The 27,555-nt window shown below is 41.0% G+C and overlaps 1 protein-coding gene across 1 annotated transcript in view; it reads left to right on the forward strand.

Moving 5' to 3' along the window:
* The window catches only part of ADAMTS2 (ADAM metallopeptidase with thrombospondin type 1 motif 2), a 173,989-nt gene that overhangs the window by 57,653 nt on the left and 88,781 nt on the right, over positions 1-27,555 (forward strand). Inside the window, exon 3 of the mRNA XM_014886901.2 lies at positions 5,024-5,183. Within this exon, the coding sequence (XP_014742387.2) occupies positions 5,024-5,183 (160 nt within the window). The remainder of the gene's footprint in view (positions 1-5,023; positions 5,184-27,555) is intronic.

Genomic DNA, 27,555 nt, shown 5'->3' on the forward strand with positions numbered 1-27,555 from the left:
TACACGGAGTTTTAAAAAATACTAATTTCAAGTTTGTTCACATTTAATTTTATCTTCCTATCTGTATTGTGCTCAGAGATTGTAAATCTGCCGTTATATGGCAATGAGAAACTTGGAAAATCTCTACTAATGAGGAAGAAAATGAACATTAATTAAACTTGCGGCTGCAGGATGGGCTGAGGCTCTGGAGTCCTGCAGCAGCCCCTGGATGGGTTACTTCATTACAGCCCAGAACAAGGAGCTGTGATGTGAATGCAATGAGGAGACAATTAAGTCGCTCACCAAGTGCTGAGCCAGAGAGACATTTAATTATCCAGAGGAGCCAATGCTCCAATACCTGGAGTTTTCTGTAGATATAAATATGCCAGGCAGTTTTTCTGTCAAATTAGGCTTCTGAAAAATGTCTTTGGAAATGCAGGAGGGGCTGGGGATGTTGAGACAGAAGAAACCTGCTGTTCAGCTGAGCTCTGTGCTGTGGTAGCAAAACTCTGGCAGGTCTCCTGGGCTGGAGAGGAGATCTCCACCATGTGGGATGGTGTGATAGGGATTAGTGTCATTAGCCTGGGCAGAAAGCCCACGTGGCTGTGGCCATTGCCAGTATATGTAGATCTTGTGGTCCTTGGGAGGAGTTCTCCAGGAATGCACAGGATCTGTTATCCTCAAAAGAGATTAGTGGAACTCTAGACCCCAACTCATGTGATCCACAAATGGACTGAATTGTGGCTTATCAGTGTAATTCATGTCATAATTAGACAGAACAGTCACTCTCAGTCTTCCCTGTGAATTTTTTTCTGTGTGGCTTTCGCTTCTAAATAACTGCCTTGCTAACCTTAGCAGAGATTTTGATTCTCTGAACTGCCGCTTCCTTTTGATTAAGTGTTTTCTGCTCTAGTCTTTAATGCATATTAATGAGTGCCAAGCAGTGCTTGACTTGAGTAATTTGCAGCTGGGATCTAAAAGCCCTTGGAAGGAAGGCCTGGGGATGTCCTGCTTTGGGAAGTAGTGGGTTATTGTAGGCTCTTTGCTACAATTTAGTGCATCTCAAAGGCAATCACTTTTTCTATTAATTTATATTTTCATTAGTCACAGGACACAATCGCAGCTGCCATCATCAATATTCCCATATTCAGCTTAGTTTCAGGTTAAAAGTCCCAGAAGAGAAGAGGAAGAGGTAAGAGCTAGGCATTTTTTCCAGAATGAGACTTCCTTTCCATGGAGATGCACGATCCCATGCCTGGTTATGGATTGCACAGTGTGTATGTGGCTGCAGGGTGATCACTGCTAATCCATAATGCCTGGAAGTACAACATTCTTGGGATGGGTGGTGAGCAGTATAGGATAGAAAACCCTATGGATAGCAGATACTTTTAAGCTCTTAGTTTGTGAAAGCACCTGCTGTGATTCTGTTCAGAACTTTTGGGAGAATGGGTAATTGAAAGGCTGAAATCTGTTTTCACATCTTGTGGAGTGAATGTCCAGTGATGATGGTCCAAGGGTTCTCTGAAGCCCTTCCAGTTGAAGGGAAAGCTGTGCTCAAACAATACAGCATTTCTGTTTTAGTCATCCAGAGGCATTCTCCAGGAAATTGCAGGAACTTTAATGCTCTCTGTTGTCATCACAAACTTGGTGGTTGTCTGACAGTGGTCTTGGCATGGCAGGCTGGCACAGGGGTGATGGCAGCTGTGGATAAGAACAGGACTGATGGAAGGTGAAGGATGTGGGCAAACCCCTGCTGCCTTGTTTGCTGCCCCATTGGTTTGCTTGGCTGTGCACAAAACCAGTGTTGAGTTGATGACTAAAAGCAATCTCCTTTTCATGGTGGCTATTTGAGGGTGTTCTGAGTAGTATCAGGACAAAATGCATTAGGTTATTCATCTTGAGCTTTTCATGTTCAAAGCATTTGACCAAAAAAAAACCCCAAATCAGGCCTTGTAATTATCCTGCAAGATTGTTGTTATGCTGGTTCAGAGGTGGAGAAATGGAAGTAAAGAGGTTAAATGTCTTGCTCAAAGCAGTAAGGAAATCTGTGGTGGAGACTTTCAGGAGCCCCACATATTTCTTAATGAATCATTTATAGCTGTGGTTTTATTATTAGGTAGATGACTTGAACTGTGGATTGCTGTAGGAACTCTGCCTTGCCATCGAAATGAATTTTCTTCTTAAAGTCTGAAACAGCCATTCTTTCTTATTTCATTTGATTTCATGGCAGTATGTTGGCTAAATCAAAGACTGTGTAGGACATGCAATATATAAAGATATAAAATTCTTTTACAGTTCAAACACACATTCTTTCCTAATAATTCTGATCAAAAATAATTGATGTGTTTCTCAGCACTAAAAGAAAAGAGAAATTCCAGTGTAGCCCAAGATTGAAATGAGAAAAAGAATATTCAGCTGTACAGGGCCAGGAGTTGGGCTTTGATGATCCTTGGAGGCCCTTCCAACTCAGGAGATTCTATGATTCTGTGTATGAAGGTAAAATTCCTTCCTTTCTACACCCCTACAGAAGTAGGGGGATGCTGCCATGGGGATGTACAGAGTGGTGTCATGTCCATCCAAGAAGCAGAGCGTGGAATCAGAGCACCTGATGTTGTCCTGCTCTCTGGCAGCTTCCAATGACACATGAATCACCCTGCACAAAAAAGGGCCAATAGCAGGCACAGTGATCTGCAGGAAATATCAGGGTTTAAGCACTGTTTTATGTCTTGGGATCCAGCATTCAAATATCTCTTTCTGTTTAGTCTTACAGCCTGTCCCAGGGTGTCACTGTCATCTTCTCAGAGAGGAGAATTCACTCTGACTGTTTTCACTTCCAAAAGGCCACCATACCCTGAAAGCTGAAGTTCACCTATAAGAGTTGTCCAATCAGTTCAACCACTGATTGCAGAAGTTGCTTCTCTGTTAATTTTCTTAGAAGATCTAAATTCCTCCAAACTCCCATCAGTACTTCCTGCTGCACACAGTGTACAGCAGCATTTCCCCCTGTATCCTGAATTATGGTCTGCATTCCAAACTAAGATCTGGCATTAGCTGCTTAGTTAATATTATTAGGCTTAATGTATCCAAAAATACATAGGAACATGTGCACAACCATGACACTTTTTTCACTTGCAAAAACTAAAATAATGTATTTTTCACATGACAGTGAAGCTCTCAGTGTCTTTCTCCTGGGTGTACGTATGGCGTGTTCATTGTACCCTGTGCTGTTGAACTTGAAAATGCTTGTTCCTTCTTGATGTCTAGTTATGCATTTATTATAAAAAGATTTCCAAATTTCTCGATATAATATTTAATATCCAGAAGAAATGTGTGTGTAATGCAATTAGAATAACATTAAAAGGAGAGTAACATCAAGTCTGAATTTTTCAAGTATTCCACTTTACAGTAAAAGATCAGTTGCTGTCTCTTTGGGTTCAGCACTAATTTTCTTGGTTGTCTTGACTTCCTTGAGCTGCTGGGCTGGTCTCACCTTTTCTGTGTCTGATGTAGAATTTAAATTAGTTAAGAAGAAACAGGACATGATTTCAAATTCAGTTTCCTCTATACAGGCAGGATGGCATCAGCTTAAATTGCTTTGATATAATTTTGCTTCTTTAATTCTTCCTCTCCAATCTGTTTTTGTATACATTATCTATATGAATTCTGGGACTGGAAATCTTGCCTAATGTAAGTTAAGACATGACAAATGAACCTGACATTTTTCCAAGGAGAGAACCAGTGAACATACTGTATTTATAGCAGTAGGAATGTAGTTTGCTGCTTGTAGAAGAAAAATATGTGCTGTGTGAGAACTTTAGTGCTGGAATATGGTAAGTGTGTTTAGATGTACTTGTTTCAAGTGAGGATACTGGGTTCAAGGGAGCCAAACTGGTTCCCTTGGAAGCTTGAGGTAAGGCTTCACTGAGCAGGTGATTTAGGCTCCCAGAAGCTCAGATAGCAAGATGGAGAGTGTCACAGTGCAAGTTTGAAACTGCAGTGTCTCCAGGATCATCTGTGGGCAGAGTGGGAAAGAATGTGATGAAGGAGCTTCTGAAGGTTGAATCTGCAACAATTTAATTCGTATTAATAGTAAGACTTTCTCTGCAGGCTGAGAGTTCACTAGCTGAAGTTCTCAAACACAGATGTGCAAACATGCAGAAAAAATTGATTAAGGCCAACCATCTCTGCAAGCAGCTCTTGGCTGCTGTGACCTCCTGTAGTTGGGCAGGACTGCAAGAGGAGACAAGCCCAGGTGATCCACGTGCCCAAGTTGTTTCACCTGCATAAAGATGATGAAAAGTCCTTTTCTTCTTTAAAGTTTTCAATCTTTGTGAGGGTTTCCCCTGAACATAATGAGAATTGCTTGGATGATGTTCCTTTGAGGTACTTTGTAGAAGTGCAAATTTCTATTTTCATACCAGGGTATCTGGTGAAGTCTGAATAAGTTGGTTTTTTTTTTTTCAACAATGCACTGCTGACACTCAAACTAGTTGTGGCTAATTCTTGAAAGATTATTTTGTTGGCTGAGCTCTTTGTGTCATGGGGGAAATAATCACAAAGCTTAGCTGCCTGAATGTAAGATGCAGTATTTTTCTATCTTGCTTCTGAACAGAAAGCTGACTCTACAAATTTTGACTGCTGAACTGCACATCAGCTTATGGCACTGATCCTTTATTTAGCAGTAATAGTAAACACTGGAGAAGTCTGGGCCTGATGGATAGCTAAGGTCATAGTAACTTTCATTGTAGCTGTTTTTTTAATGGAGGGGGTGATTTCCTAGACAGTTTCTTAGACCTATACTTGGCTTGTGTGGGTCAAGGAGAAGTCCTTTTGGTTCAGAGTTGTACCTTTTGCCTTTTCTTGTCAAGTTGGGAAAATGATGCTTTGTTTTGCTCTAATAAAGAATTCACCTGGTTTCCTCTCTGCATCCTAATTGCTCTCTAGAGAGCACTAAAGTGTGCTTAAGCATATTGTAACTGTTTACTTGCAGCTCCTGCTCTATGTGCAGTAATGCAAAGTGTTCAATCTCTGCCCTGTGCTGCAGGCTGGCATGATCCGCACAGACAAGGACGAGTTCTTCATCGAACCCCTGGAGAAGGGAGCCCAGGAGGAGGAAGAGGGAGGAGGCAGAACACACGTGGTGTATCGCAGGGCAGCTGCCAGGAGGAAGCTTCCTATTGAGAACGTGGATGCTGTGTACACAGGTAAGGCAGGCTGTGGGTTAAAGTGTAGCTGGAGACAGGTAGCCCATGGGATCTGCTACCTCCAGCTTTTCTGTCCTTCAAAGTGGAAATGTGTTCTCCCTCCAAGGAGGGAAAAGCAGGAACGAGTTGAACACTTTGTATGGGCTAAGCAAACATTGCAGCCACCAAAACCATCTCCAGGATGGTGGCACTGTCTTTGCCTTGAAGAGTTTCCCTGGTTCCAGAGGTGTCTAAGATAAAGTCGTGTGTCTCTCCTGAGCCCTGGGTCAGAGCAGAGGAGGTGGGTGGTGGGTGACAGTGGTGGGTGACACAGCAGTGCTGAGGTGGGCTGTGGGGACAGGTGGCAGTGCTGGCTTGGCAAAGGCTGTGTTGGAAGGCTGCAACCAGAACACTGAGGCTGACATGGTACGTGGGCTTCACTGGGCTGCATTAGTCCCAAAATGAAAACAAGGGTATCTCCAGTATAAACACAAACTCTCTTGATTTATTTATGTGTTGCCAAGTGTGGAATATAATGTACGAAGTATGTGATAGACAGTGATGGAATAACACGAATTAAACATAAACACCCATTCTGTGTTGTGTTTTCTGTTTCTCTGATAACTGCTTGGTTATCGCACCTTTTTTTCTGAATAAATAAGGGATGCAAATCTGCTAAGTGGATGTTTTGACAGCTGATGTTAACACTGAAATTAACTGGGTCATTTGAGTGGAAACAACAAAATAGCTACATTTTTGTTCCCAAATGTGTGTACCAAACTGCAGAGTTATTTGTCTAGTATTATCTTATTTCGGTATAATCGGGTTGCAAGTATAGGAAGGAAGGAATAGAGAACCACAGGGTGAGGCACTGAAATTAGGGCCACGTGAACAATATCAATTTCTCACTGTTCCGGTTGGAACAAGGATTAAAAAGAAAGCAAGCAATAGCATTCAACCAACTTTTTTTCTCCACTTTGGAAATGACCTGTGAACTTTGTGACTGACCCAGTGCATTGCTGAGTTCTTCTTGTTGCCTTTGTACTCACTGTGGAGCAGATCTGGGTAATGCAGGAATCTTGAGTGCCACAATCCCAGAAGGATTGGATGCTAGGTATGGTGGAAGTTGCTCTATTAGTGAATGTTTATAAAATTATTGCATGTTGGAAAACACCAGGTGCTGACTGTGTTTCCTCTTAAACAAAAGAGACTTGATGTTGTTCACACCTTATGGCAGTATTTTTGGTTTTGGATGGTAAATATTCCTCAGGAGTAGGAGTCTGGTACACAGAAAAGCACAAACTGTAATCAGCTCCAGTTACTGGCACCTGGTACCTGCTCAAGGAGGCTCTGACAGCAGTGGCTGAGATGCAGCCTGTACCTGGCAGCAAAGCCACACGCCGTGTCTGATGCCACCAGACTTGGTGTCTGTCACCTCACCTGTGCCAGGGCTGGAGTTTGTAAACTGTGGTAAAAAGGCACAAAGTAATCACAGCCACCAGCCAGCACTGTGGGATTGAAAAGCAAAAGGGAGGCTGAACTCGTGCAGGCTGGGCTGAGAAGTAGCAGTGACCTTGTCTGGTACAGCAGGGGTTGGGGACAAATAGGAATAGTTGTGATATTTCGAATTTTTAAACTAAGGAAAAAATGCTAAGGGTAGTAATCTTCTTCTCTTCCACCCTATCACCTTTTGATTTGTGAACTTGATTAAAAATTGGTTTTTACTTTGGAAAAAAAACCCAACAGTGTTACCAAAAATCAGTAAAATTAAAAACTGTACTGCAAAGGGGATTTTCTCCATGAAATTGTCTTTGCCTTTAACAAAAAAAGTGAACAACCATTCAAAAATGGTTTGTTCTCTACTTTTTATTAAACCTGGCTTCCCACCTCTGATTGCTCTAGGCAAAAGGCATGGACAGGATGTGCTTTCAGAAATTGTAGATTTATTTTCCGCTTGGTATTTTTCCAGAATGCATTGAGTTTTGGTTAACAAACTCAGAAGTATTTAGTGATTGGGCATTGATAAGCACACTTTGCTGTGTGTTTTCATAGTGTTCTAAACTGACTGATGGGCTGAGTTAGGAAACACTTAGTAGGGCACTTTCAGCATGCTGTATCTATTAAAAAAAAAAAAAAGGTTAACAAAGAGCACTCCATCTCTTTCCAACATCCCTGGAGACAACTGCATTGTTGCCAAATCCCATAAATTTACATGTGATGAATTGTTACAGTTGGACTATTTTTAAAGGTCCAGCCTCCAGGAATCTTATGAATATGTGATGATTTTTTTTCCCTAGGTGAGCTTCTGGTTCTTTCAGCTGTTGATAAAAATTTGTAGTTTCTGGCTGTGTAAATATTTTAAGGTGATGCGTGACAAACAAAGTTTATGTATTCCATAATTTTTAAAACAGCATCTTTTAAAATCCCATGATATGTTAATTTAATCCCATGATTTGGGAGGGGATTGTGAGTCATGATTTTTGAATGTTTTGGTTTGGATAGATAGATAAAAATTCCTTATAAATATTCCTATCTTTGGCACTCTTTTCACGAGAAATAGGACAAGCTGTTCTCTCCTCAGCGGAACAGGAGGTGAAGGAATTGAGAACTCCATGAACTTGGAGTTGAGAGGGTCAGTCACCATTTCAAGATCTTGGGTCTGCAGAGGGCAGTGGCCACGCTGGACCTCACAAGGCACAAGGTTTTGGGATTTACTACTAAATGCAGTCTTTTTGAAGGGTGGTTTTTTGAAGAACTCAATGCCCCAGGTCAATGTGCAACCCCCACAGGGAGAGAGCTCCAACATGGGGCTGCAAGGCAGTGGAACAAAGGTCCCTGGGGCTGGGGGCAGCTGAACTCCCCAACAGACAGCCAGGACTAATGGAAGATCCTTTGACTGCTTGGGAGTGCAGATTAAAAGGAAAACTAAAATAAAAATAAATTGCATTTTCCACACCATGGAAATAAATTCTAAATTATGTCAACAGATGTGGTGAGATGGACGGGACAGCAGGGTTCTTCTAGCATTTTCCATGTACCTTTATCTATCTTTCATATTATAATAAGAAAAAATTGAGATTCCATCTGTCTAAAAATTGTAAACAAACAAGCCCCACAACTCCTAAGCCCTGCAGAGATCAAGGTGTGCATGTTGTGTTATGAAGGCTCTGCTGACGTGCTGGGCTTTGAAAAGTGGAATGTGCTGGGAGAGATCTGCCCTGCCCTGATTCCAGACTGTGCCAGATTTGCTTCTGCGTTTACGTAAAGCGTTATCAGAAGATTGGGAAATGTAACTTCTTGTTTTGGCAACCTGAATCATTTGTTTTGACTGGTGTGGGATTATCTGGGGTTTGGGAGAATTGCAGACTATGGGGTGTAATATTTCTGCCTGGTCTTTCCCCCTCAAACAATGCTATTTGTTAGCATTGATAGCACTGGAAAAAACTTAAGCATTATATTTTAGGTAAGTAATAATCTTCAGCAGAGTAGTACTGTGAAAGTTTGTGTGAGCTCACAACAAATTAAGCCAATTGTTTCAGAAAGAGAAATATTTTCATGTAGTGGCTGAAATATTGCAGGTGTGATGAGAATAAATCCTAACTGCTTTTAGTGCTTGCATACATATAATAATTTATCTTCCTCTAGATAAAAATAAGCAGCATGTTGAACGTATTTTAATATTTAATATTAATATTTTAATATTTTCAGTTGAATTCCTTCTTTCAAACATGAGAAATGCTCCTTGATAGCACTAAAACTACCTACATAATTGAACTGGAATTAAATAGATAAGGTAGAGTGGATTTTTCTTGAAACTACTGGGTTTTTGCTTAAATGTTCTTTGGAAGTTAACTGAAGTGATGGTAAGTATTTAATTAATGGTTATGATGAGGCCTGGAAAGCTAGCTTGAATTTTGCCTCTAAAGGCAATCTGATTATCAGGCTTGTATGCTTTACTATCACATTTCCCCAGCTAAATTACTGTGTCTGTTATGTTGATCAGCTGAGAGGAAATGATTATACTAAAACTTCCTTAAGGTTTGCCTTTTCTCTAAAAATTGTTGTTTAAGTACTGTGCTCTGAGTTTTATTGTATTACTTGATTGATGAGAAACAGAAACTCAGCTTTAGTGACAGTTTTATTTACTGTGTAGATGAAAGATGACCTTAGCCAAGAACAGTTTATTACTGATGAAGACAGTAAGGTAACTCCCCAAATGTGCTTAAACCAGAAAGTTGTTGTTTCTGTAAGTACCAGTTAAATCCCTTGGAATGGCCAAATGCAGTCTGACACAAGTTCCATCATGAATAGCTCTGGGCTGGCAGGGTAGACAAACCCACAGCCTCTGCTGGAGCCTGTGACCCCTTCCCATGGCAATACTTGGGATTGCTGGAGGTTAGACCTGCAGAGGGGTCGTGCCTTGGTGCTGAATGATGTGAACTACTTCCTGGGGTAAAAGCCCATAAATTTTTTTGTAAAAGTTTCAAATTTTCAACTGTTTCCTTTTTTTTTTTTTTTTTTTTTTTTTTACATCGAGGAGTTCCAACATACCCCCGGCCATATAAGTACATACCAGTCAGATAAAAAGACACAAATAATTTGCTGCTTTACTCAACAGTGGTAGCCAGCTTCTTTCTGACAGACCCAAACCTCATCAGAGCAGAGCTGGTCCTCAGTCCTCTCACTGGCATCTCCTGGCCCTCCACAATGCAAAAGGACAACACTCTGTGACATTCAGGAACCCTAAAAAGTTAGGGGCCAGTTCAGCAGGAGAGAAATCCACGTAAATTTAAGGGGGGTTTAAACAGACTCACTTTAGAAGTTTTTTGAAAGATGAAACTTAAAAATATTATCAGTTGTAACAGCTCAGTTGCCAGAGCTTTGCAGGTTTTGGAGATGATATTTCAGAGGAAGACTCCTCCATCATAGTCCATCAAACTGTCAATGCCATTGATTTACTAATGTATTTAAATTACTCTTTAGAAACCAACGTGCATCTGGTGTATGTGTTTCTGGATTGCCTGAAATGGCTCACATTGGCTGCTGGCTGGCCAGTTGCCATTTTAATTTACACAAACTTTCTTGGTTACCTTTGCAGGGGAACATTTTCTTCAGGAAACTGAAGTTTCCCCAAATCCAATCAATATTTCCTCTCAGCCTGCACTCTTGCTGATTAATTACTGCTCCCTTATTTTGCAGTCAGTAAGACTCTGATGACAATATTTTTTGTCTCCTTCCTACATCATCTGTGCATGATAAATACATCTGTCTTTCTCCCCTGTCTTGGGTTTTCTCTGAATTCCATATTGCAGATTCATGGGGATTTCTGAGAAGAGAAAGATTGAGAATTCAGTTGCAAATCAGCTTTTGATTCAGAAGCAAGGTTATACACTCATGGGAAAAACAAGTCTCCAGAGAAAGTTGTCTTAGGCCATGGGATGTCACCCTTCCCATCCATCTGCATTACAGCTGATGAGGCAGTTCTTTGCTAGCAAAGGCAAATGAGATCCTTGCAATAATTTTGGGGAAAAATCTAAAGGTTTGTACTTTTACAATAGTGCAGTAAATCACGTGAATGATCAGGTGAAGGCTAATGAACAATGCTCTTTAATGTACTTGATGGGAAATGCAAGGAATAGCCTCTTTTTCTCCAGAGCTGATGGAATTTTCTGCCATCGACTTCCTCAGTGGGTGGCCGTAGCTGGGCCACAGAATGGTGTCAGGTAGAAAGCCAACCCTCCTAGTGCTTCTGGGGTCATCAGTTTCATTTTGCTTGGAAATAAAATTATTATGAAATGAATTTAATTAATTTTTTCTAATACCAGTAATTTTGCTCAGTTTTTTGATGGGGATGTGCTCATGTAACTAATGATGCGTGGTGAGGCATATGCATATCAGGACCACAGCAAAGCTGTGTGGGCTACCTTTGCAGTGTGCTTTTTTGAATTTTTGTGTGCTTTGGGAAGTACATTGCATCTTCAAAGGATTTTTCTTTTAATTAAACATCTCCTTTTTCCAGGTGCTCTAAATTGCTTCCAGAATTATTGAACACTCCTTAAATAGTTTCTCATTATTATTTCTTCATGATGTCAAATCTGTAGTTGCTGCAGCATCACTTTGTTTCACCAGGAAGACAAATCCTCTTGTACAGAGGCAAAAATTGGTGGGAGCTGCCTGGAGCTGGAGCAGAGCTGCCACTTGGGCCAGATCCACTACAGGTTCCTGGCACTGAGCTGTCATCTCCCTCTCCCACACACCCCACCAAACTGCAATAAACTGTTGCCAAACTATTATTATCTTCCTGGAATACAGGAACATAATAATAGTATGTGAAGAAGCTCCGTTTCTGTATTTGTCCCTACCTTTCTCATTAGGCAGCTTGGGATCTGTGTAGACTTTGAGGAAACACTTCAGTGCAGGCTCAGCTTTGAGCAGGTACTTAAATCAAATTGATTTCTGTGGGATTCAGGTACATACCACCTTAGGCTAAATGGTTTTTTTATTCTCAATGGGTTTCTGTTGTGGTTATGAGGCAAGTTACTGGAACAAGTTACTTCCATTCAGATATATATCGATTAAAGGTGAAGAACTTAATTATTTGTACTTGTTTAAATATCACTGAATTGCCTGTATTGACAGCTATTATAAAAATTAATTTAATTCTCCACTGATGAGTTCATTTTAGCTTCTGTGCTAAATTCAAGCTCTATAAGGCTCTCCAAAATGATTGCTGTGAACAGCTTACAGCTGGAGTTGAATATTACCAAATGTTGCTAAATATATCAAAATTATAATAAAGCTGATATTGGTCTATAAAACAAGTTTCCAGTTCTCATATGAATACTCCTGGAAAATTTTTGTGATCAGCTCTGATGAAAGTATTGAGAAAGCACTCATTTTATTTTTCACATCCTTCTATCAATTCATTCAACTTTGGGGGTGAGTGAAACTGAGGTTGATTAATCACATCTTTGTGTTTACATTTAGTGTACACTTGCTTATAAAGACAAAACATTTTCAGCAGATTTCATTAAAGTGCATTTTTTTTCTTCCTTCTAATATCCATTGATCTCACAACCCTTAATGGATTTAGCCTCTCAGCCTCCTGGGACCAAAGAGAGAACAAAATATTTGCTTTTAGGACAAGGGTAACACAAACCTTGTTTTCACTGCAAGCTGACCCTGTGTCTTGCTGTAAGAGCCCTGTGGAAGGGCACAGGTCACTGGAGCAGCAGCTGGGAAATCAGACTTTGCCTCCAGAGCCCCAGCCAGAGCTCTCACGTGTGAGGGTGTGCAGCCGCCCACAGGCGTGTGGGGAGGTTTGCCTTATGAAAATGTATGTGCACACCCACAAGATTTTTGCAGTTTCACATTTACTGGTGTGTTTTTCTGTGAAGTGTCATCCTGTTGGGGTTTGTTTATTTACAAGCTGTGTTCGTGCTGTCCAACCTGCTGAGAAAAACAGAGGATGGCGAGGATCCAGCGGGTCCTGCCAGGCTCAAAGAGGGAGAAACTTGTTCACAGGAAGACCTTAATATTCTGTCCTGACAAACTGAAATTGTTCTGCAACCTGTATCTGTGTTTAAGAAATGGATTCTGAAAGTGAGAATTCAAAAATATGGGTAGCATGTAGTGTTTGCTGTTTGGTACCATGGGATTCAAACTCTGTGTTTAATAACAATACACAAAATAGCATCTGGTAGGCACCACTAAAATAAGCTCTAGTTGAAAAAGCCAGTAAGTATTTTCAGTTTATAATGTTTTCTGACAAAAAGTGACATACATTTTGTCTGCTGTCCATAACGATGATGCAGCAGTGGTTTGATGAGGCTGAAAGACATCATCAAGTGAAAGCAATGGATAAGCCCAGAGCTGCATGAGAGATGCATATCCATCAAACATCTACATTTCTATAATTTCTTGCAACAGGAGAGCCACATGTGAAGTGGTCTGAGGATTAAAAATGTATTCCATCTGGTTCTGACTGTTCTCACCTGTGTGAGATGCTCCTCGTGGGCTGGCCAGAGCAGCAGTGCTGTGTGATGCTGTTATCTTGCAGCTTGCAGAAGGGGCACTGGAAGGGTCTCTGCATTTATGGTGGTGTGAGCCCAGCTGGAGAATGAGAAACAAATGGCTTGGTCCTTCTCTGCACTGGTTTTCGTGGTTGCCACCAAACACTTCCCTACACCCGTGTTGCTCATGAGCTCAGTGCTGATCTAAAGGAGAACCTTTCAGTGCCCCAGAGCTGGTGCTGCTGCCACTCATCACTGGGCACCCTCAAAGCAAAAGCCACTGCCTGAGCTAAAGGGCTGTTTCTTTAGCTGACTCTGTACGTGGTGAGTTCTATATTGTATCATGTATCTAATCACTGCATTATGCTCTGTTCCCTTTAAAAGCTCCTCTTCCTCCTGCCCTAAAGCCAGAGCCAGGACTCCTGCTTGTCCTGCCTCCCCCTTGCAGCCACAGGTGCTGTGTGGTCAGTGAGACACCAGCAGTGCTGGGGGAGCTGGCAGGGCAGAGGACACAGACACAGAGCACTTTTCCTGCCTTTTGCAGACAGGGTGAGAGGAGGATGCAGCTTTCTGGAGCAGGTTCTGCCCCTGGTGTGTGCCAGTGCAGGGATGAGCAGGGAAGCTCGTGCTTCTTGGATGTTTATGCTTTAGCCAAGCATGTGTTACAGTCTGCAGGAGGTGGGCAGTGCACCTGTGGTAAGCTGGTGGTTGGTATGAATGAGGTGCCTGGTCTGCCCAGCCTTGGTTTATAGCTAAATCTGTGCTGGGTAATAACTTTCTATAACCATTTTGTGACTTTTTTTTTTTTAAGGTAAAAATAATTTTATTTGAAGAACAAACAACAGCAGTGTTAGCTTTCCTTTCAGCTAGTGCAAGACTCTTTTCCCCTGTGCTTTCCTGAAATTCTAAAATGCAGGAATGTCTTAGCCCAGGAGGAAACAGCAAAGTTTTTTGTTATAGTTGCTCTGAATCTGCAGTTTGGTAACAGTAGTGAATGAATTTCTTCTTGAAAATTTGTGGTTTTCCATGGAGCAGAAACACTGTTTTGAAACAGTGGGTAAGTGGGGTAAAGCAGTAACAGAAACTGTTACTGCAAACTATGAATGCAAACTCTGCTTTTTCTAAATGATCATGCTACAAATGATTTATAATTATTTTTCTAAATATTTTGTCCCAAACTGTGTGGATCATAAAGTCCCACATACATGCTTGCTGCTAATAGTTTGAATTTAAAAGTCATTTTTCAGTTGAATGTAAAGATCGGGAGTTGTTTTACAGTTGTAAACAGTTGTAAATAGATGTTTTCATTTGCATATCAGATTACAAGTGGTCTGTCAGCAGGACTGGTTTGGACCATAATGTGTTTTCAAGCCAAACAATGGCTATTTGTTAATGTAGAGGTGTTTTCTTGATCCATGCAACACTGCCTGCACACACTTGCATCCTGATACTCCATTATTAAAACTTTACTATTGTAATAAGAGCAAAGGCATGGTCTGGTAATCGGTTTAAAAGCAGTGTAACACCATGTTAATGAGAGATCAGTCCCCTCTCTTAGTGGCCACAGTCTCTTGCCAGCTGTTGCTATCTGAGCCTCATTGCTGGAAGGGATGCAGCCACCAGCTGGAAGCTGTTGGATGTTCCAACAGAGCCAAGGCAGGCAATTGAGTCAGTGCATTGCTTTCCTCAATGCCCTGGGAGACCCTGTGCTCCATTGGCTGCATTTCTTGAAAGAGACCCTCAGAGTGGCAGCTGGTTCTGGTGTCCACTTGTGCCATCCCCATGCAAAAGGTGAAGTCTCTTTCAGACCAACAGGTTCTTAATTTTTCAATATGGTATTGTTGCTCAGCTCATGGAACCGCAGTGCTTGTAAATGGGTTAAATACCATGTATGTCATTTGTCAGCAGGTTCTTTGATTAAAAGCCTGAGATGCATCTTTGCTCTTCCTTTTATCTCTGAGTTTTTGTGCAGTCGCATCCTTGTTCCAGCTCTCTGTGTGTGCTTGGACCATCTGGCACAGCTCGGCTGCCCGTCAACGTGTGCTGCTTTCAAGGGGAAGAATTATTAATCACAATCTGGATGGTGAGGGGGTTAGGGATGGGTTTTATTTCCACTTCTGAGCTGACAGTTCCACAGGTAGGCAGCTCTTTAGGGAAGGTTTCTCAGCAGCCTTCTGCAGCGTTGCCTGATGGGTGTGTGGGGAAGGGAGGCCAGAATCCCTCAGGACCAGGTGCAGGGCAGGAGCTGGGAGCAGCGGTCCTTGGCGGCTCAGCCCTGCACTCCCTCGCTGCTGTCCTGCTGCAGGAGCCTCCTGGTGCTGAGGATCACCTTCTTTAGCACTGCTGGCCTTCAGACAGTTGTCCTTGGATCAAAATTCATTTCCCTGGGCTCTGCTCCACTTTGCAGGGTTTGGTCATTACAGTCTGTCAATTTTAAGAGACATGAGTTGTTTTTTTTTCCTGGTAACACTAATATTTTTGCATTGCTTCAACAATCACAGCTTTGTAAACATTGGAGTGATTATTTACAGAGCATTTGAGGAAGGATTCTTTTACCCAAAGAGTGAGTTGCACATAAGACGTGCTCAGTCTAAAAGTAAGCTGAAAAGACAAGCCTAATGGTGGTTTCTATGAACTGCCACCTGTGGGAATTTTTAAAACTTGTAATCTCATCAGGTATCTGCACTTTGTGACCATGTCTGTTTGCCTGTCAAGGAGATCTTTTTTCCTGTGGTACATGTGGAGGCATATTGCAGTTGTTGAAGGTGTTTGCAGATTTTGAATGGTGAGAGACGCTAAAAAATGTTTTGTGCCTGAAGCAGCTGCCTCCAAAACACTCATCCCTGCACCTCCTGCAAAAACCACCTTGCATGCCTAGCAGGGAAAATTTACCTTGCTGCTGCAGGGATTTTTTTTTTTTTTTTAACTTTTAAGTAAATATGAACCCTATTTTTTCTTTTCTCTCTCTTTCTCTCCCTCTCTTTGTGAAGTATTTTAGGAATAAATGAATGGTGTGCTTTTAAGCGATGCAGGTTTTGGAACGGGTCTATGGATGTGGGGAGTCATGACATTTTGGAAACGTCATTCTTTCACAGACGAGCAAACCCAGGTCACTTAATGGGAAAGCATCTGGTGTGACTGGTAGCAACAGTATCTAAATAGTGAAGTGAGAAGCTGCCCTTGCCTGACGATTAAAATGCATGAAATTAGCAAGCACTGACAATTACCTCTTGTGAGCTGTGTTTTGTTGTTGCTGAGTGGGCAGCAATCCTGTTTGTCTAATTGAGCTTCACTAGATCATAGTGTTCAGAGTTCATTCATCATACTAGGTTTCTTTCTAGGGTTTTCCATTTTTAGAGAGACCCTGTTATATATAGTAATGAACACATTGCAGTCATGCATGCCTTTTTCCCTGTGGAGCAGGGCAGAAGTTTGGATCTCATTTTACAGAGCTCTCGTTTACATTTTATTCACAATGAAACTGGGAATGCCAAACCCTAGATATTTGGGGATTGTATCTATTTGTTATGTGGCTTTTAAAGCAGATTTTTTTTCTTCAATACATCAAAAAAATTATTTCTTGAGGTTGGGAAATCAGACCTTTCAGGGGCCTGAGCTTAAAATGATATATTTTCTAAAGCCATAGATTAAATCTCTGCATGAGTCCTTGTTCACAGACTTGCTGGCTGTTCTTTTTGCCAGTTCAATGTAGCCTTTTCCCAGTCCCTTCTAAAAAAGTGTTGACTAAAGAGCAGGCTGAAAATCATACATGTTAACTTTATATTATACTTGCAAGCTGAGGTATTTTTTGCTTTGTTTTTCTTTAAGCAGAGCCTATCGAGACTTGTTAAATTATGAAATGGTTACAAAAAAGCAGCCCAAAGGCTCCAGCTAAGGGTATTAAATGTCTTGGGAAGCCCAAAAAAGCTGCTCCAACTTCAATAGAGTAAAATATAAGACAAGGGGAAAATCTGATTTTGAGTCACTGTAAGATGCATATAATTACTAAATTTCCAGGTATTTTTCTAGGATATCCCAATTAAATGTGTGCAGAGAAATGAATGGTATTGACATTTCCATGGCAACCCATTGTAGCATTTCAGATATTAACCTGCAGGTCATATATTACTGAAGCAGAGTATTTTTGGAAGACTGGCAAAATCTATCAGTCTACTGCAAAATGTGCAGGCAACAGCATAGCAACAAAATGCAGATGAGAAAACACAGGCTTTGGAATAAAATCTTGGCTTGAAAGTTAAGTGGAAGTTTTCAAGACTCCACTAGTGGTGAGTAACATCACATTCCAGCCCCCAGGGGTTAATTGCTGCCATTTTTTGGCTGTGGGTCTGTATTTGTGGCTGGGTGTGAAACAGAGGCAGGGTGATTGCAAAAATGTTGTAGCAGCTCATATTATCCTTTAATTCCAGGTGCTAACAGACTTTGGGGAGCCTGAGCTGGCCCTCTGTGCTTCTGCTCCATGGGTCATTGGTGATGGTGCTGGGATATGGGTGGGAAGGGCACATGGCCAGAACTGGTTAAGCCTTAGATCTCTGTGGAGGTGTTTACTGGTCCATAATGATGGATTGCCCTCTGTTGCACATGGGAGCTTCTTACCAGACGTCCTGAAGAGAATTAGATGTTCTTTTGTGCTGCTGAAGCCCTGGAGGAAAGTGCTGGCAAAGGGCAGAACATTCCTTGCAAGGAAACTGGTGTGTCTGCTCTCTGGAGATTTGCAGCAGGTCAGATTGATTGCACTGGTCGGATTTACAGACCTAGTGGGTCTCAGGTCAGACAGCTGGCAAGCCTGGTTGCCTCTGAGGTGATGGCAGAGGCATTTCCCAGAATCTTTGCAAGAAAGAATCCCCTTTGCTAGGAGGCCACATTTCTTCCTTAAGATTATTTCAGATTTTTTAAGTTTTTAAAAGGAGAACTCAGAGTCTTTGCAACATGAGATGGAACTGTGCTCCCACCAAATAAATTACTGTGTCTCTTTCAAAGTCCCCGTAGGCAAGGCATGCTATGTGATAGCTAATTCTCACAGACCTTATATGAATGCCTTTTCTGGGAACTGCCTTTGTAATAATAAATTACTGGTTGGCAAGTGTATAGGGTTCAACCAAGCCATGCACTTGATCCTGTTCACACTGATTTTAATGGAAAAATTCCCAGTGAGTTTAGTGGGGGCAGACCCAGTACAAGGCTGTGGGAAACTGGATGTCTGAATTTTCCTGAACTGCAAAGTGTCTTTGCTTCTGTTTAGATTAGTTTTGTACCTTCTGGTTTCATGATTTACTTTGAGATTTTGTAACTTGAAGTTACGTTAAGAACTGAGCAATGAAAACATGACTCATGTATTGCTAATGATTGAGTGTATGTATGGACATTATGGAATGGACCCAGGCATTCCTAATGAAGCTACACTGCACAGGTGCTTGCTCTCTAACATTCCTTTTATGTCTGTTGAGAGACAGCAGAATCTTTCATTGTTCATGAAAAATTATCAGAGCCCCTTTGAAAATATATTTATTTTTCCCTGGTTTCCCACTGTACCGCTTGCAGAAGCTGTGTGCTTTGTGCCGCTTTCCAGTTGCAGTGCTTTCACAATTTAGGACACAGACAAAGACTTGTGACAATGTCATACACATTCATCTCATTTGCTCAGTATTCAGGCAGAGTCTTTTCCTGCCTTTAACATCTCAGCCACCAGGAGATGGGTTTTTTCCTCCCCCCTTATGCTTTGTTGATACCTTCCCTTATATCAAGAAACACATCATTAGTTTCAACCAGTTCAGCCAATTTGTCATTAATGAACTAGATAGGAAGCTCCCAGATCATAAGTGACCAGGTTATTTGTCATGGGATTTCAGTGCTGCTCCTTTTTGTTTTAATGAGCACTGTCTTCCCTCACCTGGTCAGGTGCACCTTCCTGTAGTCTTTGTTAGATGCATTCAGAGGTGGGGTCTAATTTTGTTAAACTCTGTCTGTAACAATTGCACCTCCATTCCTCCTTGTGCTTCCCAATTAAATAATTTTCTGAATTTCTTTGTACAGCTCTCTCCTTAGATATGTACTTCACTCTGCTCAATCTCATTATTCCTTTCATATTCTGTTTTTAATCCAATTTTCAGGAAATACATCGTGCCTTCTTTTCCTATAGTACTTTCCAAAAATCACTGCTTTTTGTGCATGTGGAAGTATCTTTTCATCCTTCTGCTGCAATTTTCTGAAAACTTCTCAACTGATTTCAATAATTGATTGAATTCACATTGGGCTGTGCTTCTGTATGTTTCTTCAATTCATCAAAAATATTTCAGCTCTACAGTGTAGCTGCAAGTAGTCTAAAATTTTGACTCATCAACTCTGTTGTTACTGGTTGTCCTTCTACTTCCTTTCTGTCTTGTCCAGGTGAGCCACTTTTTTTTAAATTTATTTTTTTAATAACAATTGGTCTAATTTAGGGTTCCAGGTGATGTCTAGGTGATTTCCCTGTTTCCCAGATACCTTACTATCTTTCAGGCTTCTCATTCACATTTTCCAAGGTATCCATCATGCCAATACAAAAAAGTATTTTGACCACTTTATGCCAAGATGTCATGTTGCATGAGGCCTTTTAGTGCACGCATTTTTTGTTGTCCCCATTTATAATGAAATTGTTGGAAGAATTTGATATTGTATTAGCATTAGAAGAATTTCTCATTCGTGGGCAAATTTGGCTTGAAACACAAAACCTTGCTCCCCAAATCCCAAAATATCGATTAAATCCAAGCAAAGCCCCTCTTAATTCTGATGTAGCTAAAAAGGATAGAAACACATTTCCTGGGCACCAACACCAAAAACATCCTGCAGTATTGGTTTCTCCACATTCTTCCAGAAGTCACTGTCATGTGCAAATACCTTTCTCACTTCCTTCATAATAAAGGTAAATAGTTCAAGTTTTTAAAAACAAACTTCGAGTTCTTCAGATACCCAGGAGAAATCACTTCAGCCTTTATAGAAAGGAACTCAAGAAGATAATTTTATTGTTTTCAGGATCTGAAGGGAGAATCAATAAGGCATCTACAGATTTTGAAGTTCCTGGTTTGACCTCTGTATTCCCGTTAGCTGCTCTCCTCTTGTTTCTCCGTCTCACAGTCACCTTAATGACAGTGTAAACCCTTGGACTTCATTTCATTTCACGTTTTGCTCTTAAAAAACACGCACAAAGTGCTTAACAGGATGTTTCAGAAACACGGCCAAGAGCCCAGGGTGAACTTCCTTTCCTTGGAAGTGCTGACCTCAGGCTGGAAGAGGAGGCTGCTGTAGAAATCCAGCTGGGATCTGCTCTCCCTTTGCAGAGGGGTCTAAAGACACTCCACAGCTGCAGGTGCTTCCTTTGCTCCAGGCTCTTGCCCTTTGCAGTGGGGAAACTCTTGTGCTTAGAGCGTGGCCATCTGGTGCCCTGTCCCTGCCAGCCCAGTTGGCTCCTGGACAGGCTGGATAAACAGCCCAGCTCCCCTGATCCCTGGGGAAGAGCAGCTCTGGTGCATGCCCTGTGCAGTGCTTCCCTGCCAGCAAGGTGGAATGGCACGGAGAGGAGTGAGGAAGCAAGGCAGGAGTGCCATTTAGTGTCTGGTTATACAGAGAAATGTATGCTTGCAATATGTTTTACCTTCTGCTGGCAGTTCTGGTGTGAAAAGCAGCATAGCTTAATTAGGCAGTGTCAGATACTCAAATCTTCCAATCTGCCTTCCAATCTGAAGTGTTGTTCTTTGCTGATTTAGCTGTATCTTGCAAGAAGTCTATATACTTAAGGCTAAATGATTGAGTTGCATGAAAAATTTCAGTGTCACCTGATTTTTGATGGATTTTTTAATAGGACTTGGACAAATCTGTCAGGCTCTGTGGATCATCATTCTGTCAGGATTTTCCAAAAAGGGATCTGTGTGTGCTTTGACCAGAGTGAATCTGCAGTATCCAAGTTATGTGGGATTTAATGGGACTCGGTGTGCTGCATGTTTTGCAGCAGAGGCCCACCTGTATTAAAATCCCAGTACATGCCAGTGATATCCTGCTTGCTGTATGTGCTCAGGAGATTTCAGAGCATGCTCTTAACATGTGAGACAATGCTGAAAGATGTCCCAAATTTACTGGGTACGTGTGTGTCTCACTTGTTTCAGTACCTTGCAGCTGTACCAGATTTATTTGGCTTCTAGAGCTGGTTTCCTTGTGGCCAGTGCTTTTCCTTGGAGGAGTGGTGCAAAACATCAGTAGCTTAGTCAGGCACCTGGACATTTAGAAATGTGTGGCAGCCAGTGTTCTTTAGTTCCACCTGGGCGAAATTTCTGGGAATATAAAGAGCAGAAGAAGGAGAAAACCCAGATGAACAAAATAATGCCAAAACCTTGGTCTCAAGGATGTACTGCTCACACGGGCTTTGTTAGCATTGTGCTCGATAAGAATCAAGTTTCAGTGGGTTTTGGATTGTATTGTTGAATGAGATGAAGCTTTCTTTGCTAAACTTAGAATGAAGAAGACAAAAGGAAGTTGTTATTGGGTAAAGAATTTTTTTCTTACTAGAACCATCTTCCCCTGAAATATGAAAGATCCTTTCCAAATGCAAAAGTTATGCAAACATGTCTGAATATAGAAGTGAAACTGGAAAGCAGTGGGTTTCTTCTGCCAGCTTTGCAGGAGGCCACCCACAAAGGTATATCTTATTTTTTTTCTCTTTCTAGTTTTGTTATTTTCCCTTCTGGAAAAATACAGAAAAATTTTGGCCAAAATCAGAGCCTATTTTGATTTTTCTTATCAAAGCAGGATTGAAATGTAGCTTGAATTTTCCAAGTAGTGTATAATTAGTTGAAGGAAAAAAAAATTAAAAAATAAAATTATAGATTTGGTGCAAATGGTTTATCATCAAGGCTCTAAGTTCTTGCTTAGACAAATTCATACATATTAGCCTTTGAAATGGAGAAAGCATTTAGTCAGACAGTTTGATGTAAGCTATTTGCCTTGCTATTAGTTGGTGCTGACTGTATTTTTGTCCTTGCTTTGAGTGTTTGATAATGGTTTGCTGTATTAAAATCAAAGTCCTGTTTTGATTTGGTATTTCCAATCTATTTCTTGACTGCAGTATTCTCAAATTTTATTCGTCTTTAAGAGGTTGTTACTTTTTATTCTGCATATCCACTCCCTCTGGCCAAACGGGCAGGAAATGTACTTAATTTCTATGTAAGCCACAGAAATGCAGGATTCCCTGTGGAGGGACACTGCAGTGCTTACAGCCCACCCCGCTCTCCTCACATCTGTCTCTCCCCGTGCTGCTCTGCCTTCCATTGATGGATGATTTCCCAGCACAAGCAAAACCATAGAAATGCAGTTAGTTAGAATGTGAGTTGTTTATTGTTCATTAGATCCAGAAGCCGGATACTCCAGATCTCTGCAGTCACTTGTACATCAGTGTCAGTGTCCTCTGTCTGCTACGGAAATGATCTCCTTGGTCCTTTGGTGCACCCTGAGCCCCTGTCCCACCACTCCCTCCTGTGCATTGTTCAAACTCATTTAGCAGAATTCCAGAAGAAGAAATTCAACAATTTTCACTTGGAGTCTACATTGTAGTCTAAATGATCTCACTGCTTAAAAATGTTTCCTTGGGTCTAAGTTTAATAATTTTTCACAATCTATCCTTTGTAGCTAACCCTCCCCCACTTTCTTCTTTAAAAAATTCCTTCCCTTCCATGTGCCAGTGTTTTGTAGACATATAATCTGTTATCAGGTTGTCTCAGCCATCTTTCAATCAAGATGTACTTTTTAGTTCCTGTAGATCATTATTTTTTTTCTTCATCTTTATGTAAATACAGAAATTGTACTAATGTAACCTCCTGTAGTTAAAATGATGCAACCTTGCTGGTGTTGTTGTGTAACGTGGTTCAGTGGGAAGACAAACTTTGTTTGGGATAAGCCACCTTTATCCCAGTACCCACACTGTTGCTTGTACTGATAATTATCACTCAGAAGGTAAGTGATCTAGGACAATAAACCAGAAGGATGCCTTTAAATGAAAAAAGATTTCCACACCCTTAAAACAAGAAAAATATAGCAATGGGTAGGCAGCTTGGCAGCAGAGTCCTCAGCTGAGTAAAAGTGTGTCCTTGAGCAGAGTTCATGTTCTGCTGTGGTTTGGTGGTGTTGGATGGAGGAATGACTCTTATTCATACGTTTGTATTCCCAAATAAGTCCCAGTGATTAAAACATCCTGACTGAGCAGAGTTGTTTTTTATGGATTCAAAACTGGGATAAAGTAATGTTCAAATGTGGAGGCCGCTGTTAATCCTGCAGTGTTGTTTTGACACTGGGTGTAGTTATTTTCTGTAAGGGATGCTTTTCCAGAAGTGTTGTGGCTGTGTGTTGTTGGAATGGCATCACATCCTGACTTTGAATTAGAAAAAGGTTTCAGAGTTAATCAAATGCAATGACGACCAAAACCCCTAATAATGTGAGTGTTGGATTCCTAGGTCTGTGTCATATGGAGGCTTTTTAAGAGTTGGAGTCATTAACTTCTTTCAATTACACAGGTGATGGTCCAGAACTCTTCAAGGACATTGAGTTTATTGAGATTGCACTAAATATCTACCAGCACTGCGAGCTGACTCTAGTCCCACCATTTTCTTTTCCATGTGCTAGATTAGCTCAAAAAATGGAGACAATGTGGTTCTCTGCAAAGGGAAAAGTAGCTCATTGAATGTCTGTGCTGTGGTGTATACTAACTAAAACAGGAACTGGAGTCAGGAAATTCTTAGCTGATATAGCCAACCTATTTCTTGAAATGGTTTACTCATCAGTTCACCACAGTCTTTGATTTTTAAAATAATGATTTATTAAATAATACATGTCAATAAACTTTAAATGATAGGTATTATCTAAAAAATGTTTAATCCAAAATAATAAATCCTTTTTTGTTTCTAGAAATGGCACAGTAAAAGTCTGTGTTCAGTGCTACTCATGCATTAAGTTTCAGGTGTTTAGATACCAGATTCTTCTGCTTATCTGTGATTACCCTGTAAGTGGCTCTGTTGCAGTGACACTGAGAACCAGACATTTCTGCATAGAGTATGGCCTCAATCCCTCTGAGGGTATTCCCTGTATGAATATGTTTTGGTTTTATCAATAATAAAAAAGATGCACATGCAGTAGTTCTGTTAGTGCTACATCTGCATTGCCTCCTCTTTAAACATTTGCACCAAGAAGTTTTTGCCCAAGGGCAGGGCAGGCTGGCCAGGACAGGCCCAGTGGCACTGACTTGGGCAGCTGCCATCCGTGTAATCCTGGAGAAGTCTACCTAGATCCTCCAAATCAGAATTTCATGCTCCCTGTATGAAGCTGGGTGTGAAATTTTAATTTGCACTTGTCAGTCTGAAGTAAGGGGAAAAGGGAAAGCAAAAAATAAAAGGCATATGATAAATTTCACACTTTCCCCCGAACAAAGCAGCGCGGCTCTTCCTGCGGGCGCCTCAATGAATGTCGGTGTGGGCAGCTGGGAGCTGGCGGTTTATCTGCAGAGATGGCAGAGTTGTAAGCAGAGTGGGTAGTGTCAGCTAGCGCTGAGTTTACATGATGCTTCCTATGATTGAACCCGGATTTAATTTTGCTAAAAATTTGCCAAACCTTCCCGGTTTGGGCTGAAGGTTTTTGTGTCAGGTGTCTGCCAGGGCTGAGTTGCAGCACTGGCTTTTGGCAGTGCTGTTCAGGCCGTGCTTGATGAACGGACTAAAAAAGGCTCCCCAGGGAGAAGCTACTTTGGGTTTTGTTTTCTGTTTACTCTCCAGATTTTCCCTTTATCCGTTCTCTGATGACTGAACTTTCTCCAGGGTTTTTCTCTGATGCTCTAAGTGGATGTTTCACAGCCAATAATGCATCTGTTTTTACAGCCCTCCACAAGAAGAGAGTGTTTTTTCCACATCTTACAGAGGAGAGAACCAAGTAACCAGTGGTTGGAGCTGGAACTTCCCTTGTGTCCTGACTGGCCCATTTGAGGCACCTTTTCTGAGTGCTTTAAACAGTCAGGACACACTGAGCAACTGTAATGCCCAGCTGCAGATTGTGGAACTTGAGGCTTTTGAAAATCCGAGGCTGATGTTTCAAGCCAGATGGCCACGGTACCTGCACAGGAAAATCTTTGTGGTGCGTGTGATAGAGCAGAGTTTGCTTCCCCAACACATCACTTTGTATCCCTTCCTCAGACACTTTTCAACATGCTTCCATCTTTTGCAACATGTGATAAAAGATATTCCATGAAAAATTATTCACTGTCCTCTCCTGAACCATGTCTATGCATGTTTATTGTTTGCAAGGTCAAGGGTTCAATGGAAAAAAAAATTATGTGAAGATCTAGAAATCTGCATCATAATACATAAGGGCTGGGGTTCAGGGTTAGGGTAACACAAGCATTATTAAAGCATTTTCAGTAAGCAACCTTTGTAGCTGAAAAAACCTTTGACCCTGTAGCTTTAAAAATACTATTTAAACATGGGATTTATATTTTTTGGTATTAGAAAGCTGAAAGGATCATCTGTAATTTTTGTTTCCCATTGCTATGATTCAAAGTGTTTTCTGATGGATTGCTGGGCAGTGATTGATTCTTGAAGTGCTTCCAGTGAGAGTTCATCCACAGCTCAGTGAAATCATTGGTCTTCTCTAGCACCAGACTGCTGGAGAAGGCCTGAATAATCTATAGTTATGCTATGGATAAGTGGTATTGCAAATGTCATATTATAAACGTCTGGGCTTCTTTGACTGATTTTCCTAATTTCAAAAAATGTTGCTCTTCAAAATGCAATATCAAAGGATGTGCATTAAAATATTTAGTCACAGAGTTTTTCCTTTGCCCTCATAATTTTCTAGAAATCTGGGTGACAACCACTGCTTTCTTCTGGAAAAGGACTCGGAGCATTTTGTTGGTGTCTTTTTCTGAATCACTGTCAGGAGATGCCTTTTTATCTTTGTTGACTGTTTAGAGGATCTCAGGTGAGCAGATTCCTGAACAGCCAGCTGCATCAGATGCTGCAGCTGGGCACGATGAGTCCCCCCATGGACAGTGACCTAGTTTGAGCCGTCTGCAGGGGAAGGTGTGTGAGACATTCAGGGGTGTTGTAAGGATAACAACAGCCATGGAGCTGGGTGTGTCAGGGAAATTCCACTACATCTGTGTAGTGTTTTTATAGGACAGACCTCTGGTACAGCAGATTCCAGGATGGAAAGGAGTTCGTGAGAAACTAAGCTTTCCTGAACTGTACACAACTGACTCGACCTTCCTACTGCAGGTACTGAGTGGATGGTTCTTAAGGATGTGCAACAAAGACACAAACATGGAAATACATAAAAGGTTTCTCACCGGGGTGGGTGCATGAAGTTTGTGCAGGATTTCAACTCAAAGACCAGTTTCCTGGAGCTACTGAGCAAAGGCTGTGGATGTAGCAGAAAGACAGAGAAGTCTAGAAGAAATTATTACTCTCCTGAAAGGAATAAGGGCAAACCACCCCATCTCATTTGCTGAGTTAAAAAGTTTCAGCTTTTTTCTTAATTCACAGAGCTAATATTGAGGAATTCTTAGAGCTTATGTGGGCAAGAAGGTACCTTTCCAAATGTTTCTTGTATTTACCTGTAAAGATGCCAGTGATAGAAGGATGTTTGGCAGGATGGGAGAGTAGTACAGCTATGCTTCATGTGGATATGGGAAAACAAAATTTAATAAATAACTTTTTTTTTGTTCATTGCAAGAAATTCTATTTTATTTTAAAATCTTATCTATATTCCATCATATAAATTTACCAACCTGCTCTCATGGTCGTTTTTCTAAAGTTAATCTAGATTTTTCAGTTAAAAAATATTTTCAAGTAAAGCAACATATGTCTAAGAAATGAAAAGACAGTTAAATTGCCTCTATATTCCACAGTTTAATTAGTGAAAATAGTGTGTGTTTTATGCAGAGCAAAGAGATATGTTGGCTTTTGTGACTCTTTGTGGGATGCAAGATTTGACAGTTTGAATGTAGGTTACAGAGATACAGTTCATTAGTGATACTAAGAAAGCAATTACAGTTTCTGGGAGACAGGTAAAGTCTACAGTGACAGATTTTTAGGTTGTTGGCATTTGTTGCTCTGGATATATGAAAGACTCCTGTTTATCTATCTATCTATCTATCTATCTATCTATCTATCTATCTATCTATCTATCTATCTATCTATCTATCTTCAGGGAGAGCTAAATGCAAAACTGATGACCAAGAGTAGTAGTAAATAACTGCTATGGTTTCTTCATTATGTTCACTTTTGAGTGCTAATTCTTAGTGTGACAGTTGCTATTCAAGGACTAAATCTGAATCCTAGTTTTTCTCCACCTCCCCC

The sequence above is a fragment of the Sturnus vulgaris genome, chromosome 15 (assembly GCF_052056855.1).
Source record: "Sturnus vulgaris isolate bStuVul1 chromosome 15, bStuVul1.hap1, whole genome shotgun sequence".
NCBI classification, from domain to species: Eukaryota; Metazoa; Chordata; class Aves; order Passeriformes; family Sturnidae; genus Sturnus; species Sturnus vulgaris.